The 15,686-nt window shown below is 33.1% G+C and overlaps 2 protein-coding genes across 2 annotated transcripts; one reads left to right on the top strand and one right to left on the bottom strand.

The window, feature by feature from the left end:
• Window positions 1-2,385: 2,385 nt before the first annotated feature.
• LOC110721994 (PLASMODESMATA CALLOSE-BINDING PROTEIN 4-like) lies at window positions 2,386-6,240 on the top strand. The gene is made up of 4 exons (XM_021901221.1): window positions 2,386-2,709; window positions 3,309-3,554; window positions 3,672-3,708; window positions 5,617-6,240. The coding sequence occupies exons 1-4, from the start codon at window positions 2,658-2,660 to the stop codon at window positions 5,855-5,857; spliced, it is 576 nt and encodes a 191-aa protein (XP_021756913.1). The 5' UTR covers window positions 2,386-2,657; the 3' UTR covers window positions 5,858-6,240.
• A 2,799-nt stretch (window positions 6,241-9,039) lies between these two features.
• On the bottom strand, window positions 9,040-14,798 carry LOC110721981 (uncharacterized hydrolase YugF-like). The gene is made up of 10 exons (XM_021901214.1): window positions 14,248-14,798; window positions 11,786-11,880; window positions 11,605-11,702; window positions 11,012-11,061; window positions 10,831-10,926; window positions 10,650-10,739; window positions 10,470-10,562; window positions 10,286-10,381; window positions 9,811-9,876; window positions 9,040-9,479 (listed from the first exon to the last, which is right to left on the bottom strand). The coding sequence occupies exons 1-10, from the start codon at window positions 14,437-14,439 to the stop codon at window positions 9,300-9,302; spliced, it is 1,056 nt and encodes a 351-aa protein (XP_021756906.1). The 5' UTR covers window positions 14,440-14,798; the 3' UTR covers window positions 9,040-9,299.
• Between the last annotated feature and the right edge of the window lie 888 nt (window positions 14,799-15,686).

The following is a 15,686-nucleotide window of genomic DNA, read 5'->3' as shown; positions in this document are numbered from 1 at the left end:
CACCTAATATTTTCATCCCCATCCCCGCGACGGGTCTAATTTTCATCCCCATCCCCGCCCCACCGGATACAACTCCAAAACCATCCCCGCCCCACCCCCCACCTGGATATCCATCCCCACCTAATCCCCACCAAAGACCCGCCTAATCCGATCCCCACCCAAGATCCACCTAATATCCGTATCTCAAATACACAATCTTACATAATTAATACGAATTATAAAATAAAACATTCTATATACATTTTTGAGTTATAATATAATTGTCGTACAAAGTGTTATAATTATTATTGTATTTCATGTAATTATTTTATAAATAGAATAAAAGTATGTAATTTTGCTTTAAAAGATATATAGATGTGGGTAGGGCTGTACACCAGTCCAAAACCGGACTGGACCTAACCCGGACCTGAATTCTTGATTTTTAAGGACCGAAGACCGGACCTGAATCAACAGGTCCGGTTCCGGTCCAGACCTGAAAAATCAGGTCCGGTCCGGGTTTGGACCTGAATAGACCTGATTAGGTTTTTTTTTTTGAATTTTTTAAATAATATGAAAGTGCTTACCTGTTTAGACCTATTATGGACCTGATTGGACCTGTTATGGACCTGTTTGAACCTGTTTATGGACCTATTTAATCTTATTAAATAAAAAAAGTAGTATTACCGGTTTCAGGTCCGAACCTGAAATTTCCGGGTTTTACCCGGACCAGACCTGAAACCCGGAATCCTTGAATTTCAAGGACCGGGACCGGACCTGAATCCACAGGTCCGGATCAGGTCCGGTCCCAACAGGTCCGGTTCAGGTCGGTTTTCAGGTCCGGACCAGTTTTTGTACACCCCTAGATGTGGGTATGAGGTGGGGATGGGGCGGGTACGAAGCGGGGCGGGTGGGGCGGGGCGGGGATGGGGCGGGTACAACTTAAAATCCACCCCACCCCATCACCCATAGCGGGCATTGTTTTTATCCCCATCCCCGCCCCACCACCCGCCAAACAGAGACCTAGGGGCGAGGATGGGGCGGGTCTCCTACTTGACCCGCCCCACTGACATTCCTAATCTCATTATCTTATTTGACCAAACTTTGACCTTAAGTCTACGATAATCTATAAGGAAAAAATATATCAAGTGGGTCTTAGATTTGTAATAATGTGTATTTTATTAATATGTAATTTTTATATTTTTTTTCATCACGGAATTAAAGATAATTAGTGATAGAAAACTACACATAATCGATGATATGATATGAACTTATTTTTTCTGATATGAACTTATTTTTCTTAAATAAGTAAAAATAAAGTGAACTAAACAAGGTCTTTTATTTAATAAAAGTCGATGATTAATTTATGATTTTACCACTTAATAAACAAATTTATCATAATAACAAACTTTTATAGGTTATACAATTATAGTTTACTACTCGTAGTTTTTATTTTATACGAGTATTTAATTTAAAAATGAATACGTGCATTAAATAATTGTACTAGGAGAAGTACGTTTGTACAATGGTTGCATTGATTTTCTTTCCTTTATTTTTCTTCTTGTTTGTTTCAATTTGTGATATTTTTGACTTGGGCATTCTCTTATTTCATCATATTTACACCGACGTGCACCAAAAAATTCATATTTACACCGACACTTTAAAATAAATAGATTTAAGTCTCTTATTTGTGTGCTGAGTAATATTTTGTAAAAAGAATTATTCAATTTGGCAAATTAAAAATCATATGAAAAGAATAGTCTTACTAAAACATTCAAATTAGACTTTGTTCAACACATCTTGCTGTGTTTAATTTGTCTAAATTTATCTTATCTAAACTTATTTAATGGAGCATTTTACATCAACATATTTTAGTATTTTTGTACTTATTTCAGTCTATCTAAACATATTACGGATTATATTTTATTTGACCTTTCTTTCCTTGAATGTTTATGTACTTTTTTTTTTTTTTTTTTTTTTTTCTAAATTTGTCTAAACATATTACTTTGTATTTTTTTACTTCTAAAATAAGATAAAATTAATTAAATTAAGCTGAAACATACATCCCAAGTTCTAATTAGTTGCAACAAATACTTTGTACGAGTATATTGTTTTAAACAATAATTCCTTTTGTTTTTTATTAAAAAAAATATTCACATGTCTGATTTATAACGAATTAAAAGTATGCTCATAATTTAATGTAGAAATGACCAAATGAGTTGAATGCAAAGAGTTGATTTTCTAAAATTTGAATAGCATGCACTGATGTAGTGATGTACTCTGTAACAGACATTTTCCCTTTCCCTACAAAAAATACAGTATATGGAGTACATATTTTATAATTTCTTAATTAATAAAATGGTAATGACATTTAACCTCAACAACTAAAAAAAAACTCCACAATTTAAGTTAAAGTAACAGCCATCCTAGTATTCTCCTTTGTATTGAAGTATAAAAAGGACCAAAAAACAATACAAATGGCAAACCTTATTAGACAAATTTTAACACTTCCAACCCCCCACTTCTTCTTCTCTCATTAGTCCCACCATACTTCCATTTCTCTCTCCTAAGTTTTTGTCTTTAATTCTCTTCTTTATTTCACTTTCATTCTCTCTAAGAAAAAAAGGAAGCCTTTTTTAATTGGAAGCTTGATTTTGAGCTCATAACTTTCATCTCTAATCATGGCTGTTTTATTGTTCTTTGCACTTTTTCTAAGCCTCACTACTTATTCAAGTAAGCCTTTTTTTAACTCTATTTTTATGTTGTTGTTATGTTTAATCTTTAATCTAAGTTTCTAGATTGTGGGTCTACTTTAACACACTAAAAATTTGATCTTTAATCAAAAAATGAACTGAAAATTTGATGGGTGACTTCAATCTTTCCTTTCTGTTGCATTTTTTTTTTTTATCACAAAAAGTAAGTTTTTGGGTCTACTTGAACACTGAAAAGATTTTTTTATAAATCTCATTTCCTCAACCAAAATGATCAAAGATTTCAAATTTTCTCATTTTGTTGATATTTTGTAAAACCTAATCAAGCAATTGGGTCTATTCTGAACACTCAAAAGTTTTAATCTTTACCTCATTCCCTATGCCAAAACAATCAAAGATTTCAAATTTTCTTGTAAAATTTGACCAAAAATTTTAAAATTAAGCTAGTGGGTCTTTTGAGTACCCATTTCTTCAACAAAAAAAAAAAAGTTATGGGTAAATCCTAAAATTTCAACAGAATTGATCTTCAAAATGATGGGTGTATATAAGTATATATATATATATATTCCAATTTTATGTATTAAAAAAAAAAAATACAAATTTAAAATTTTGATTTTGTAGGTGGAACATACTGCATCTGTAAAGCAGGAGCACAAGATCCAACAGCATACCAGAAGGTAATAGATTATGCATGTGGAGCAGGAGCAGATTGTAAGGCAATACAACCAGGAGGACCTTGTTATGTACAAGATGATCCAAAGGCTGTTTGTGATTATGCTGTTAATAGTTATTTCCAAAATAAGGGTCAAGTTCAGGATTCCTGTGTTTTTTCTGGTGCTGCCACCCCTTCTAACAACCTCCCTTCCAGTATGTTTATGTCTTCTCACTCTCTCTAATTAATTTAGTCAATCATTTTTTGAAAATTTATAAATTATTTATTGGTTTGATTATATTCTGATATTTTTTTTTTTGTTTTATTTTTAGCTGTGCCATCTGGATGCACATTTCCTACTAGTGGAGGGTATGATTTCTCTATCTGTATTTCTAAATGTGTATGACTTGTATGGATCTATGAGTTTTTTATATGGTCTGAATTTGTTTTTTTTTTTGGTTGGTTTTTAATATAATTGGTTATGTTAATGTTCAAATAGTTTCTATGATTTTTACTAAATATTAGAGTATGATAGAACATAGAACTCATAAAATTATGTTTAATTGAAGAAAAAAAAAGCCAAAAAAAAAGTACATGCAAAAGTAAAATAATAAATAAGGAGTATTTGACATAATAAGCTATGATGTTGGCCTCTCTGTTTTTTCACCTCTAATCAGTGAATTTACTGTAAGATTCTATGTAAATTTTCCACTTAAAAAGCACCTCAATTGGTACCTTCTTACAAAAAGGTCTTTTGAAAGATTCTCTCTTTTTATTAAGGAGTGTTTGACATAACACAATACATTATTATGTCAATAACAATTTGGAGTAATTGATACCCTTTTTGATAGGTGGTGGATTTAAATTAACACAATGCTTAGATCTCATAGTCAAAGAGCATGAAGTGTATCATGCTCTTAAAAGAATGTACATGCAAAAGTAAAATAATAAATAGTTGAAACTAAAAAACATGAATACATTATATGGATTCATGAACATGATTTGATTTTATGGTGTTTTTTTTATTTGATTTGTGTTCTCTTTTGAGAGTATGATGCGCATTATGTAATTGTGTTGACATGTAGGATCTAACTTGCGGGTTTTACCATGGTTTTCTTTATTTAAGAGGTTTTAAGTCACAACACAACCATTAAACATTATTGCAAAATGGAAGAGTCCATAAGGTTATTTTTGTTTTATCCTTCATAGTCGCTTTCATGATGTTCTTACTTGACAACAAATTTTATAATGTTCTCCATGTATGATGTATCATAATTCGGATTTGGGTTAAGGCAGCCTTTGCCCGTTTTGATGTTAGATATCGATACACTCGTGAAAAGTGATAAACTCGATTTCCCATAAAGTTAATCAATAAATAAACCCACTTCGATCTACCTAAATCATGATTAAACACATACAGAGTACAAAATCAAAGTAGATTAATAAATCTACTTCATTACTTCATATTTTTTGTTTTCGTCGGACAATTTAGCTGTCACGACGTTGATGTTTAATTAATTAATTTGGGCATCCGATGATAATTGACTAAACAACTAGCTTGATGTCTGTTAGTTCAGTACTACTTTGTCTTTTTTTCTTTCATATTCTTCAGTTTGGTGCATGCGGGTGTAATGTCATGTGTGTTTATTTCAGTCTTTAAATTTGTTGCTATTTTTGCACACTTCATCAATACATTCAACCAGAAAGCGAGACGTATTTGGTGAGCATATTTATTAATTCTGACATTTTAAATTTACTTTCAAAAAATATGAGGTGGGTGAATATTTTCTTGGTGAATTTTTTCTTGTCTCATAATGATTTATGAACGTGCTAGATTTGCCAATGTATTATTGTCTTTGACTGTGACTGTAATTATTCTAATTGGTGCATTTGAAAGCGACGAGTATGCTTGATTTAGTACGGAGTAATATGACTAACGTTTAAATTAGATCGATGGTTAGGGTTCAAGACTAAGCTTGTGGGTACACACGGCCACAAAATGACATACTCCCGTACTAGATTACTTTGTATTGCATTTTTTGGAAGCGAGCATATCTTTTTCCTCTCCGTGCATTGTTGGTTGTCTTTTCGATTTTTTGGGTGTTTTGTGACTGGCATTATTTGGTGGAATCATTACCTTATCTTTGATCATTGTCATGTGTATGGAATCTAGTTTTTGATGTGAACATTTGAACTGCATAGTTGTTTCAAACTGAAGTGTTAGTGGACATGTATGAAGTTAGTTCAAAGGTTAACGCATCTGTGTTTGATTTACAGCTCGGTTTCTTCTGGTGGTATGGGCGGTATCCCATCCTCAACTCCAGGAGGCATAACCACTGGAACCGGAGGATCAACAACTGGATTGAGTACCCCCCCTGGTGGCATATTTAGCCCTGGCATGGGTCCCACCGGTGGCATGCCCGACTATAACTCAAATGGTAGTCCGTCTACGTTCCAAGGCACCCTTTTCTCGCTTACACTGATTCTCATTTCAGGCTTGTTGGTCTTCCGTGCCTAGTAAAATCTTCGCGGTTTAGATCAATGGACCAGATTTTGGTGCAATGGTAAGTTTTTAAAGTAGGGAATCATCGGAAAGGGACAATTTGTAACCCATTTCGTTATCTTGGAAAAATATTCCTCTTTTTTAGCTTGTTTGTGGTGTGAAAAGTTAGGGTTTGTGGGCATTGATTCTATTTTGAGCGATGAATGCAAGGAGAATATGATATTCGGGATGAACCAACATCATCATCTTCTCCTAATGCCTTTTTTAGCCTTTTGTAATCGGAATCTATTTTCAAAAACATGTAAATCTATGCTTAGCTAGCCTAGAGGACTTTAGATGTAGTAGTACTATTTTGTTTAATATTATAATCTAATGAGAAAATGATATCTTATCTTAAATATTTGGTTGAGATACTAAATAAAGTTAATAAACAAAGATGTGCAAATTTCTTTAAAAACTACGTGTAATTTTGTCATGAATTCTTGTCTGTACGTGATTCAAGAGCGAACTTGCGCAAAATTGGGATACAAGACTTGTTTTTGGTTGGCTAAATATTTTGGGAGAAGTCAAATTCCCATGAATTTCATTTTCAAGGTTGACACAAAAAAGTGAAAATAGGGGTAATGAAAATTCATGGAAATTTTGACTACCTACAAAACATGAGAAATTGAGAATTCACTTATCTTACTCCCCCGGTAAGTTGAAATTCTCATGGGAATTTATTTCCTCCATTCTTAACCAAACAAATTTGTTGAATTTTCATGTTTTTGATGATGATTTTTATTTCCCACAAATTGCAATTTCATGAGAATTTGCACTTCCTTAATGAACCAAACGACCTCATAGAATCGAGGCTTAAATCACCTTTCAAATACCAAGAGGCCAAGGGCTCATCTTTCAAGCATCACGAGGAGTCTAAAGAATTGGGGCTCAATATTCTGTTTAGATTCCCATAACAATGTCGACATCGAAATGAGCCAAAGTAGCAAGCACCAAGGACGTATAATAGTTGATTAATAAGTGTGCACCAATAAGTTTGTGAATATGAAATTATGGAGTAATGCTTATTGTATTGCCCTCCCAAAAATGGATTCTTTGCCTAAAATAAGTACATTAAGAAAGCAACAAATTGACCTAATATTCCTTCTTGTACCACACTTGTCATTTATCAAATTGATAAATCTTCAATGAGCCTATATGTATCGAAAGATCAAACGAGTGATCACAAGCATTTTCTATATTAAGTGGTAATAGGTGAAATAACCCACTACAGTAGATTTCAATGTAGTCATCCTCTTTCTTCTTCGATTTGATATAAACTCATATGTAGATTCTTATATTAAGCCACGCGCCCACACATGACATAGTGTAACATTCTTAGTATACGAGTCAAAGTGATGGATGCATTTCGAAACCTATAGACTACTATCCCATCTCACATCTACTAATTTGGACAACTAACAAGTGCACACTTATAAAAGATGGGTCAATATTACATGTGAATAATAATTAGATGTTACAAGTAATTAATACTATTGGAAAAGCCCAAAGACTAAAGAGGTCAAATTATTCCATGATGGGTGTCTAATTTTGGTATGTATTAGGCTGGACGACATAAACTGTATTCATTAAGCAGAAAGTACTAGAAGATTGATGCTTAAATGTACGTAAATTATTTATTAATTAAACATAGAACGTTACAAATAAAAGAGATTAGAGCACACAAATGACAAAGGGCACATGTGAATTTGGATTTAGGTATTGTATTAGTGAGTTTAAGTGTGCATTAACACTAGAAAAGTAATGTCATCAGCTGGCCGGCGGCTACTAATCAAGTATTAGTACTTGATCTTATTTTCAAAGGCTTCCCACGTGAGAATGGATCAACCATGTTTTAGGTCCTTTTCATGCTTATGGTGGGACTCAATTGCTTTTGCATTTGTATCTCTCCGTTTTTTATACAGCGAGAAACAATTTGGCTGCATAAAATCTACATATTTCCTCGTTTTCTCTTTAGTTGCATCACTTCAAAAACTACGGACTCTAAGACAATTTTTGAAAATGTGAGAGATATAGAGAGTTGAAAAGTAATGCATCTAAATTAAAACTTTCCTTTTAAGAAAATAATACATCTCAAAAAACGGAGGAAGAATTTTATACTTAGGCCCTCTTTGATTCACCTTAATTTTGCTGAACTGAAATTATTTTTACTGAACTGAACTTATTTTTACTGAACTGAACTTAATTTTACTAAACTGAAATTATTTTTACTGAACTGAATTTATTTTTACTGATTTTCTATTATAATTCTACTTTAAGAAAACTGAATTTTACTGAACTGAACTTATTTTTACTGAACTGAAATTATTTTTACTGAATTGAAATTAATTTTATTGAACTAAATTTATTTTTACTGAACTGAAATTATTTTTACTTAATATTATTTTTTTAAGGTGAAGATAACAGGGTCTTATATTCTAATAAAAACAGGGAAAAAATGGAGTAATAGATTGATGGGGGCACTTTTTTTCTTACTTAACTTAATTAGTCATATAGCAATAATTGTCATTTGAAATTTAGCAAATTGTAGATGACAACTTGCAAAAGGAATCATACTTTTGGATTTTGAAAGAAACTTCATTTTTTTTTTTTTTGGGTGTATGGCAGATTGGCAGCATGTAGCTTTCATGATTATTCTACTCTAGCTTTTTAATTAGTCACATCTTAGTTCCAAATTCGGACATTGGTAAATGTGCAATAGCCACTTTTTTGGAACACCCCCTGTCCATACCCCAAGCACCTCAAACACAACACAAATCTTTTGCTTCCAATTCTAAAATCACATTCTTGTAAATGATAATCAGAATCGTCACAAATAGATGATCCATGCCGTCATGCATATCCCATAGAACTCAAGTAATTCAAAATTCCTACGAGTGCCTGACAAAACCGTGCACTGTGCACTGGTCAATGGTTAGACAGAGTGTACTATGCCTTTTATCGAGTAATGGAAGGTGGCACTTAAAACATTTAGGGCTTGTTCTGATTAGCTGAACAGAGCGAACTGATTGGAGCTAAGCTGAACTGAATATTTTATGAGAGAAGAAAATTAGGAACTGAACTTAAGTGAACTGATTGGAGCTAAACTGAACTGAAATTAAGCTAAAGATAACAAACCCTTAATACGAAGTGGAGTATTATTCATCACATTTACTCGTATAATATTACGAAGTCTATATCTTTTATGGGAAAAAATTGATACTGTAATTAATTTATACTCGATGCATTCCAAAGAGTTAGCACATCATAGATGTATTAAACTGCTATAAGTCTATAACTATTCTCATATACCTATGATAATATGTATGATCTATTACACTTGAATTCAAATAAAAATTACTGCTATTGGTAAAAAATTACCTTGGTATTCAGACATATTCCCTGAAGTTGGGCAAGATTAAGTACAAGAACAGGTTGGATCTGGCCTAGTGGACACACTCTTGGTAACACCACAGTTGTCTTCTTGAACAAATTTGAGGATCAAGTTTGCGACATCAGATGGCTTTTCTACATGAGGGATGTGTCCACAATCTGGTATCGGGCGCAGAATGGCATTTTGCAGTTCACCACACAGCCTCTGGGTTTGACACCGAAAAAAAGATCAATGGATGCCAATATATGTCACGGAGTAGTAAACTTTAATGACACGAATATGATATGCAATTCTCCATTCAAATTGAGGGACATCTAATGACAAGTTTTTTCTTAATAAGCGGGGGTTCTTTATGAAAGAAAATCCCATTAAGATTTTCACCAGTTATTATTCATTAATGCTCACTTCCTTTTTTGGCAAGCGAGACATTACTACATTAGTATGTGACCTTGTTACGAGTACAAAAGAGCAAATTATGTTACACTTCAGTTGTGACTTCAAAAGTACATATCTCAGAAAGATAACAAGGACTTACATATGCAAGCTTGTACCGAATGATCTGATCATCCTCTCCCCAGATGATAAGTGCCCGATGTCTGACCTGTCAAGTGTAATATGCATACTTCTTTATGTACATGAATATGAATTGTCTTTAGACAAGCTGCTTGGAGAAGACATACATGCAAAGTATTGAAGTTATATATATTGTCGGTGTAGCTGACATAATATATCCATAGTAGTAGTTGGATGATTTACGAACATAGTTGATATGGTGTTCATTTAGTCAATTTAATCACAATGCTATAGCCATTGTGCTCCAGTTTTTTCATGTTTCGACACTTTAATAGCACGAGTAGTTTTTTTTTTTTAAAAAAAAAAAAAAAAATCATTACCATGCCACAATTGACTACATTCTACTTACTTTCATCTTATTGCACTCCAATGGAGTGCTTGATCCTACACATGCATCTATAGAACTACTTTTAGATTTATTCAGATGTCTGACAAACCTGTTTTATCATAGATGTAACCTTGTAACCTCCACTTGCCATGAAACTAAGTGTTGCATACCTCCACCAGGGTAAAAGGCAATGTAATCGGCTTATCTGTAAGGTTACACGAGAAAAGATCAGATCTCAAAATCAAGGTCATTGGGAAACCTCACAACTGTTAGAAGGATGAAAAGATGCTCACATTCATCCAATCAAGGTTGGTGCTAAAGGGTACATTCTTAAACACCAACTTATTCACATACAGTCGTAGCGGAATGCTTTGCAATAATGATAACTGCTCCAAGACAATCAAAAAGTCATATTGTAAAATGAGGCTTAAGAGCATCTAGAATACATGAGTACAAAAAATAGTGGCACTCACACCAGCATTAGCGAGTGTAGTGGGAAATCGTGCCATTCCACCGATACCTTCTGAATACACACTTGCATCAATCAGAACCAATTTACTGACCTGAAAAAATAAGTCACATATAGTTCAGACTTCAGGAGTTTAGTGACTTATTGCTCAAAGTGTTTCATAGATCTCATGAAGTATAACTCACAGACTCAGGATAGTTCACTGCAAAGTCAACTGCAATAGCGGCCCCTAGACTTGGTCCCACAAGTACCATCGGCCTTTTGATGTACAATTTCCAAAACTGTAATTACCAAACAAGCAACTGAATACTTGAAAAGGTGGCATTTCAACCAAACAAGATAGAGGATTTTAAAAATTATGGCTACCTTATACAGATGATCACGCTTAGATACCACATCACAAGGTGGACGCCGTTCTGGTACACCAATATTGAGGTTAAAAACTTACAATAACAACGAGTAATGTACATTGAGGTAGCATACTGTAATGAATTGACCTAAGGAGCCTCGTTATGGGTAGTCTAATTTAATACTCCCTCAGTCCCTTAATACAAAGCCTCTTTCTAGCATTTATTACTCACATAGTAAAGAGAAAGAGGCTTTTAATTTAGGAACGGATGGAGTACTTTTAATAGTCATTAGATTTAGCATAAATAGATAGAGAGCCGCCACCTGTGCACATAGACAAAAGCTCATTCTAGAATAACAGCGAGAGATGAAAAAGGACTAGCTAGGCAGGCAAATGGTGCGAAAGTTTTAGGAGACTTGTGACCTAAAGTCACTACCTTGGAGAATAGTAGCCTCAAGTTAACTATCACTAATTTGGAGAGTGATAGCCTAAAACTACTAGATTTGTAAAAAGCTTAGTATTATTATTAATGAAAGTTTGAGTCTTTTTCTCTATTTTCTGTCTTCTTTGTGTGAGCAAAATCAATCAATCTTGAATCCATTACACATACCTAAGTCAGAAAATCCCCAACCAAGAATGTCAACAGCCCAACACTCCGCACCAGCTTCTTCAAGTAATGGATACACACATCTCCACTCTAAACAAGAACTGGAAATTTATGAATGATGTAGAAATTAAGCGACAAAATCTAACACGCACAATACCAGCACATATCACCTAAAGAGCCTCACCTATCAAACCCGTGTAGGAGAACAACTGGGTTTGTATTTCCTTGCATAGATGGCCTAATGCAACTACTCATAATGCAGGTGTCAGAGAATGAAACCTGCAGTAGCAACAAAGGGAAAACGTGTTAATTTTCCTTAATTCACTTGAGGTCAATGTAGCCGATTATACACTATTACACTGAATTCTAACAAGTTAGAGAATGGGACTCTTCCCCTTTTCAATCTATATTTGTAGCCACTTATCTTTGATTACAGTGTAATAAACATGTCAAGACAAGTGTAAAAGACACTAAATTCCATCAGGGGTTCAAACTATAAACTCTAGTGTTTTGAAAAGACCGCCATTTCCTCCTTCTTCATCATCGTCTCTCTTTAAGGTCTTCCATGATAATGAGTCCAATTGTCCAAAGAAACCCAACAAAATGCAAAGGAGAGAGCTACAGGTGTAAATGAGTCGAGCTGTATTGAAACTGCCATGTTTTATGCTCACGTTCCTCTTTAACTTAGGCAAGCTTAAGCAAGAATTTTTCAACCAAGATCAAAAGTATGTTCAAGCTAAGTTCTTTTCATAAGCTACAGTGTTCATGAATGGCTAATGAAAGAATAATTTTTTGTTAATCAAGTGGAATTCCCATGTATGATTTTTTTGTCTTTCTTTTTTTATGTTTGATCAAACAAGCTTATTTTATGAACATATTTTACTCATAAACAATGAGCTTCTAATAAATAGAAACAAGTTGATCATGAAAATAAATAAACGGTCACTTCACAAGGGCCTGTTTTGATTTATTGAGCTGAGCTGATTGGAGCTAAATTGAATATTTTATATTTTTATGTGAGAAGGAAATTAAGAACTGAACTGAATTGATTGGAGCTAAGCTGAAGTGAACTGGCCCTTAGTGACCGAATTAAGGCAAACTACAACTATTGACATGAAATCGTCAATTTTACCGTTGGCAAACATCTCGTTTTGTGCTCATGTTCATGTTCGAAGTAAATTACTAAATTAGGTTATGGAACTCAACACTATCCTAACCCATTCAATAATTGTGTTGTGCCTGGAACTCTTGACATTAACCTGCCACATCATGTCGTGTCGTGTTGACGTGTCATGTCAGCTTTTGCTAGCCAATTTGTCATTATAAATAAACTAAGGCCTTGTTCACTTTAGTTTATTTTTGCCGAAATAAAATTATTTTTATTGAAATGGATTTTTTTTTGTTGAACTTAATTTTTTTTTTTACTGAACTAAAATTATTTTTACAAAAGTGAAATTAAGTTTACATATCTAAAATTACTTTTACTAATTCTCTATTATTATTATCTTCTTTAGAGTTTCTTATTATAATTGAACTAAACTTATTTTCACAGAACTAAAATTATTTTTATTGAATATTAATTTTTAGGTGAAGAGTTAACATCAATTAGGCATTTAAGACATTAAGTGACATTATAATCATTAAAGATTTCTTAAATGCCAAAAATGTGTATCAATTTCATTTAAACACTACTCCGTAATTAAATTGAATTGAATTACTTTAAATAAATAAATAAATCTAAATTACAAAAATGGGATGAATATGATCTTTAAGAAAACCACCTACTTCAAAATGTATCACTAGACTCGTTTAATACTACCTCCATTAATGGTTATATGCAACTTTGGAATATTTTATAATCTCACAAATAATACCCAAAAGTTGCAGATAAGCATTTAGAGGTAGTAAATTCAATTTGATCACAATTTTGTTTACTATTTGAAACAAGCACGTACAAATTCGAATCCTAACCAGCCAAGTTCAAACAAGAATGTAGAACTTCACAACCGCTACCAAAGCTAACTTGAACACTAATAATTCTTACGAAGTACGGAGTATAAGCTAAAACTCAACTAAATTGGCTCATTAGTGAATTGCAGCCCTACTTCAATGCTCTTATTCCCCCCTGTTAGTATTAGTGAGGACTCTGATCTATTAATAAGACCTTGCAAAAATGTATTGAATTCAACTCGAAACTAGATTACCAGAACTTGAGTCTACCTAAACCAAACCCTAACAACATTACCCAAATTAACCTCATTTGAACGACCCGTTTGCCACCTCTACCACTGCTCGAGTGCTCATCCAGACTAACTAGAGAGTAGAGACTAGGATTATCAATTATATACAAGCAAATAGATTAAAATTGGAAATTATTACCATTGGTAAAGAAATTAGTCAAAACAGAACATAATTAAATGTTAATACTGTATAAAAATTAAGTGTATTTTTAATATCCTGATTCAAAACAACAGATTCAAACCAATTTACAGGATTACAAATACATGCAAATGCAGTTTCAAAACCCACTTCAGATTTTGAATAAATTAACACAAAAATCCCCCAGAAATTCACGAAAAACATTATAAATTGAAAATTACAAACTAAAAATAAAAACTTATAAAATAAGATTGGAGAAAGAAGAACCTGAACAGGTAAACGTTCAATTCTGAAAGCCAAATTTCTAGCAAAAGGGTCTTTAATTTTCTGGATTTGTTTAGGAAGAAATGCTGGAAATTCTTGATCTGAATTCACTTTCAAACTTCTTCTTCTGTTGTTGTTGCTGAATCCTTTCATGTATTGCATTGTTGAATAGCTACTTACTGTTACTGCTACCATTTTTATTTAATTTTTCTTTGTAAATTTCTCAGTGAAATTATATTTATAGACCCCTCTAAAATTCCCAAAGAAATTAGAAATTTATAGCATAATTAACACTAATAATTAGAATTGAAACTTTGGTTTGGTATCTGTTGCAGTGTTTTATTCTAACAAGAATTAATTTGATTTAATACAAGTATTAAATTTGTATGAAAACGAAAATGGAAGATATTTTTATAATTAAAAAATGAATGAAGTTCAGAAATTAGTTGACAACTCACTGGGAAAATTGCAATGGTGGCAGAGGAGCTTTATCAAAACTAGAAGCAAGTACCAAAAGTTTACATATTTATTATTTTGTCTTTTCAAAATTCTACGTACTTCTTGGGTTCTTTTTAGAGTGAACCGCTTCTCTACCAACCTCCGTTTTTCAAATGCATCACTTTAACGTGTGCAATACCAAGTACCTTTTCGGTTTAGTATTGACATTAAATATTTCGGGCCTATTGATTGAAATGAGCTGAGCTGAACTGAACTAAAAATAATCGTATGAGAACAGGTCCTTCCTCTGTTTTTTTAGAGTGTCTCACAGTGATATTATATGTATTTCAATGCAAAACTTTAATTAATTTTATTTTTAATTATCATCAAATATAAATTACAACAATTGAATATTAATAATCTATTCATTAATGCGATTTCAACAAGTACCCACAAAATAATATTTGTTCTCTTGTACAATTCAAAAAAAATTGGTCTAAGTATGTTTAATGAATAGTGCAAAATTCAACCATATAATATGATTTATACGGTCTCAATACATGAGATGTCTAAACTATGCTAAACTAATCTAGTAAGTGTTGGTTAAAGCTAAGAGCTGAGAACTACGAAAGAGTAATTGTTGTTTAATTCGTATTTGATCACTTTTCTATGAGATCCTCAACTGTTATTTATAGAGTTTTTATGTAGTTATGTCCTTTAAAATTTGTCGATTTTGCAGATTCAATTTCACTAGGTGATTTCAATAATTTTGGCTCTTTTTAATTCTCCTGTAAATCGTTCAGATATAAAAACCGTTCTTGGTTGACCAACCACTCATTTTTTTTCCTTCTATCACTTACCCATAAACCTGGGCACGGGCCGGGTTGGCCCGCGTGCCGCCCGGCACGGCCCGCCGTTCGGAGCAGCCCGGCACGGCCCGAAGTCAAGCACGGCACGGCACGAAGTTCGACTTCCGTGCCACGGGCCGTGCCACGGACACGGTG

The sequence above is a fragment of the Chenopodium quinoa genome, unplaced genomic scaffold (assembly GCF_001683475.1).
Source record: "Chenopodium quinoa cultivar QQ74 unplaced genomic scaffold, ASM168347v1, whole genome shotgun sequence".
In the NCBI taxonomy this organism is placed as follows: domain Eukaryota; kingdom Viridiplantae; phylum Streptophyta; class Magnoliopsida; order Caryophyllales; family Amaranthaceae; genus Chenopodium; species Chenopodium quinoa.
Note: the sequence above shows the minus strand (reverse complement) of the source record. Positions and strands in the feature narration are given on the sequence as shown.

What these genes read in the sequence shown, in the direction of transcription:
- LOC110721994 (XM_021901221.1), top strand. Translation starts at nt 2,658, where the DNA reads ATGGCTGTTTTATTGTTCTTTGCACTTTTTCTAAGCCTCACTACTTAT. An exon ending in AAGCCTCACTACTTATTCAA is followed by an intron (nt 2,710 to 3,308) that starts GTAAGCCTTTTT and finishes TTGATTTTGTAG; the next exon opens with GTGGAACATACTGCATCTGT. An exon ending in ACATTTCCTACTAGTGGAGG is followed by an intron (nt 3,709 to 5,616) that starts GTATGATTTCTC and finishes TTTGATTTACAG; the next exon opens with CTCGGTTTCTTCTGGTGGTA.
- LOC110721981 (XM_021901214.1), bottom strand. Translation starts at nt 14,439, where the DNA reads ATGGTAGCAGTAACAGTAAGTAGCTATTCAACAATGCAATACATGAAA. An exon ending in CAGTGAACTATCCTGAGTCT is followed by an intron (nt 10,740 to 10,830) that starts GTGAGTTATACT and finishes TTATTTTTTCAG; the next exon opens with GTCAGTAAATTGGTTCTGAT. An exon ending in TTACATCTATGATAAAACAG is followed by an intron (nt 9,877 to 10,285) that starts GTTTGTCAGACA and finishes TACACTTGACAG; the next exon opens with GTCAGACATCGGGCACTTAT.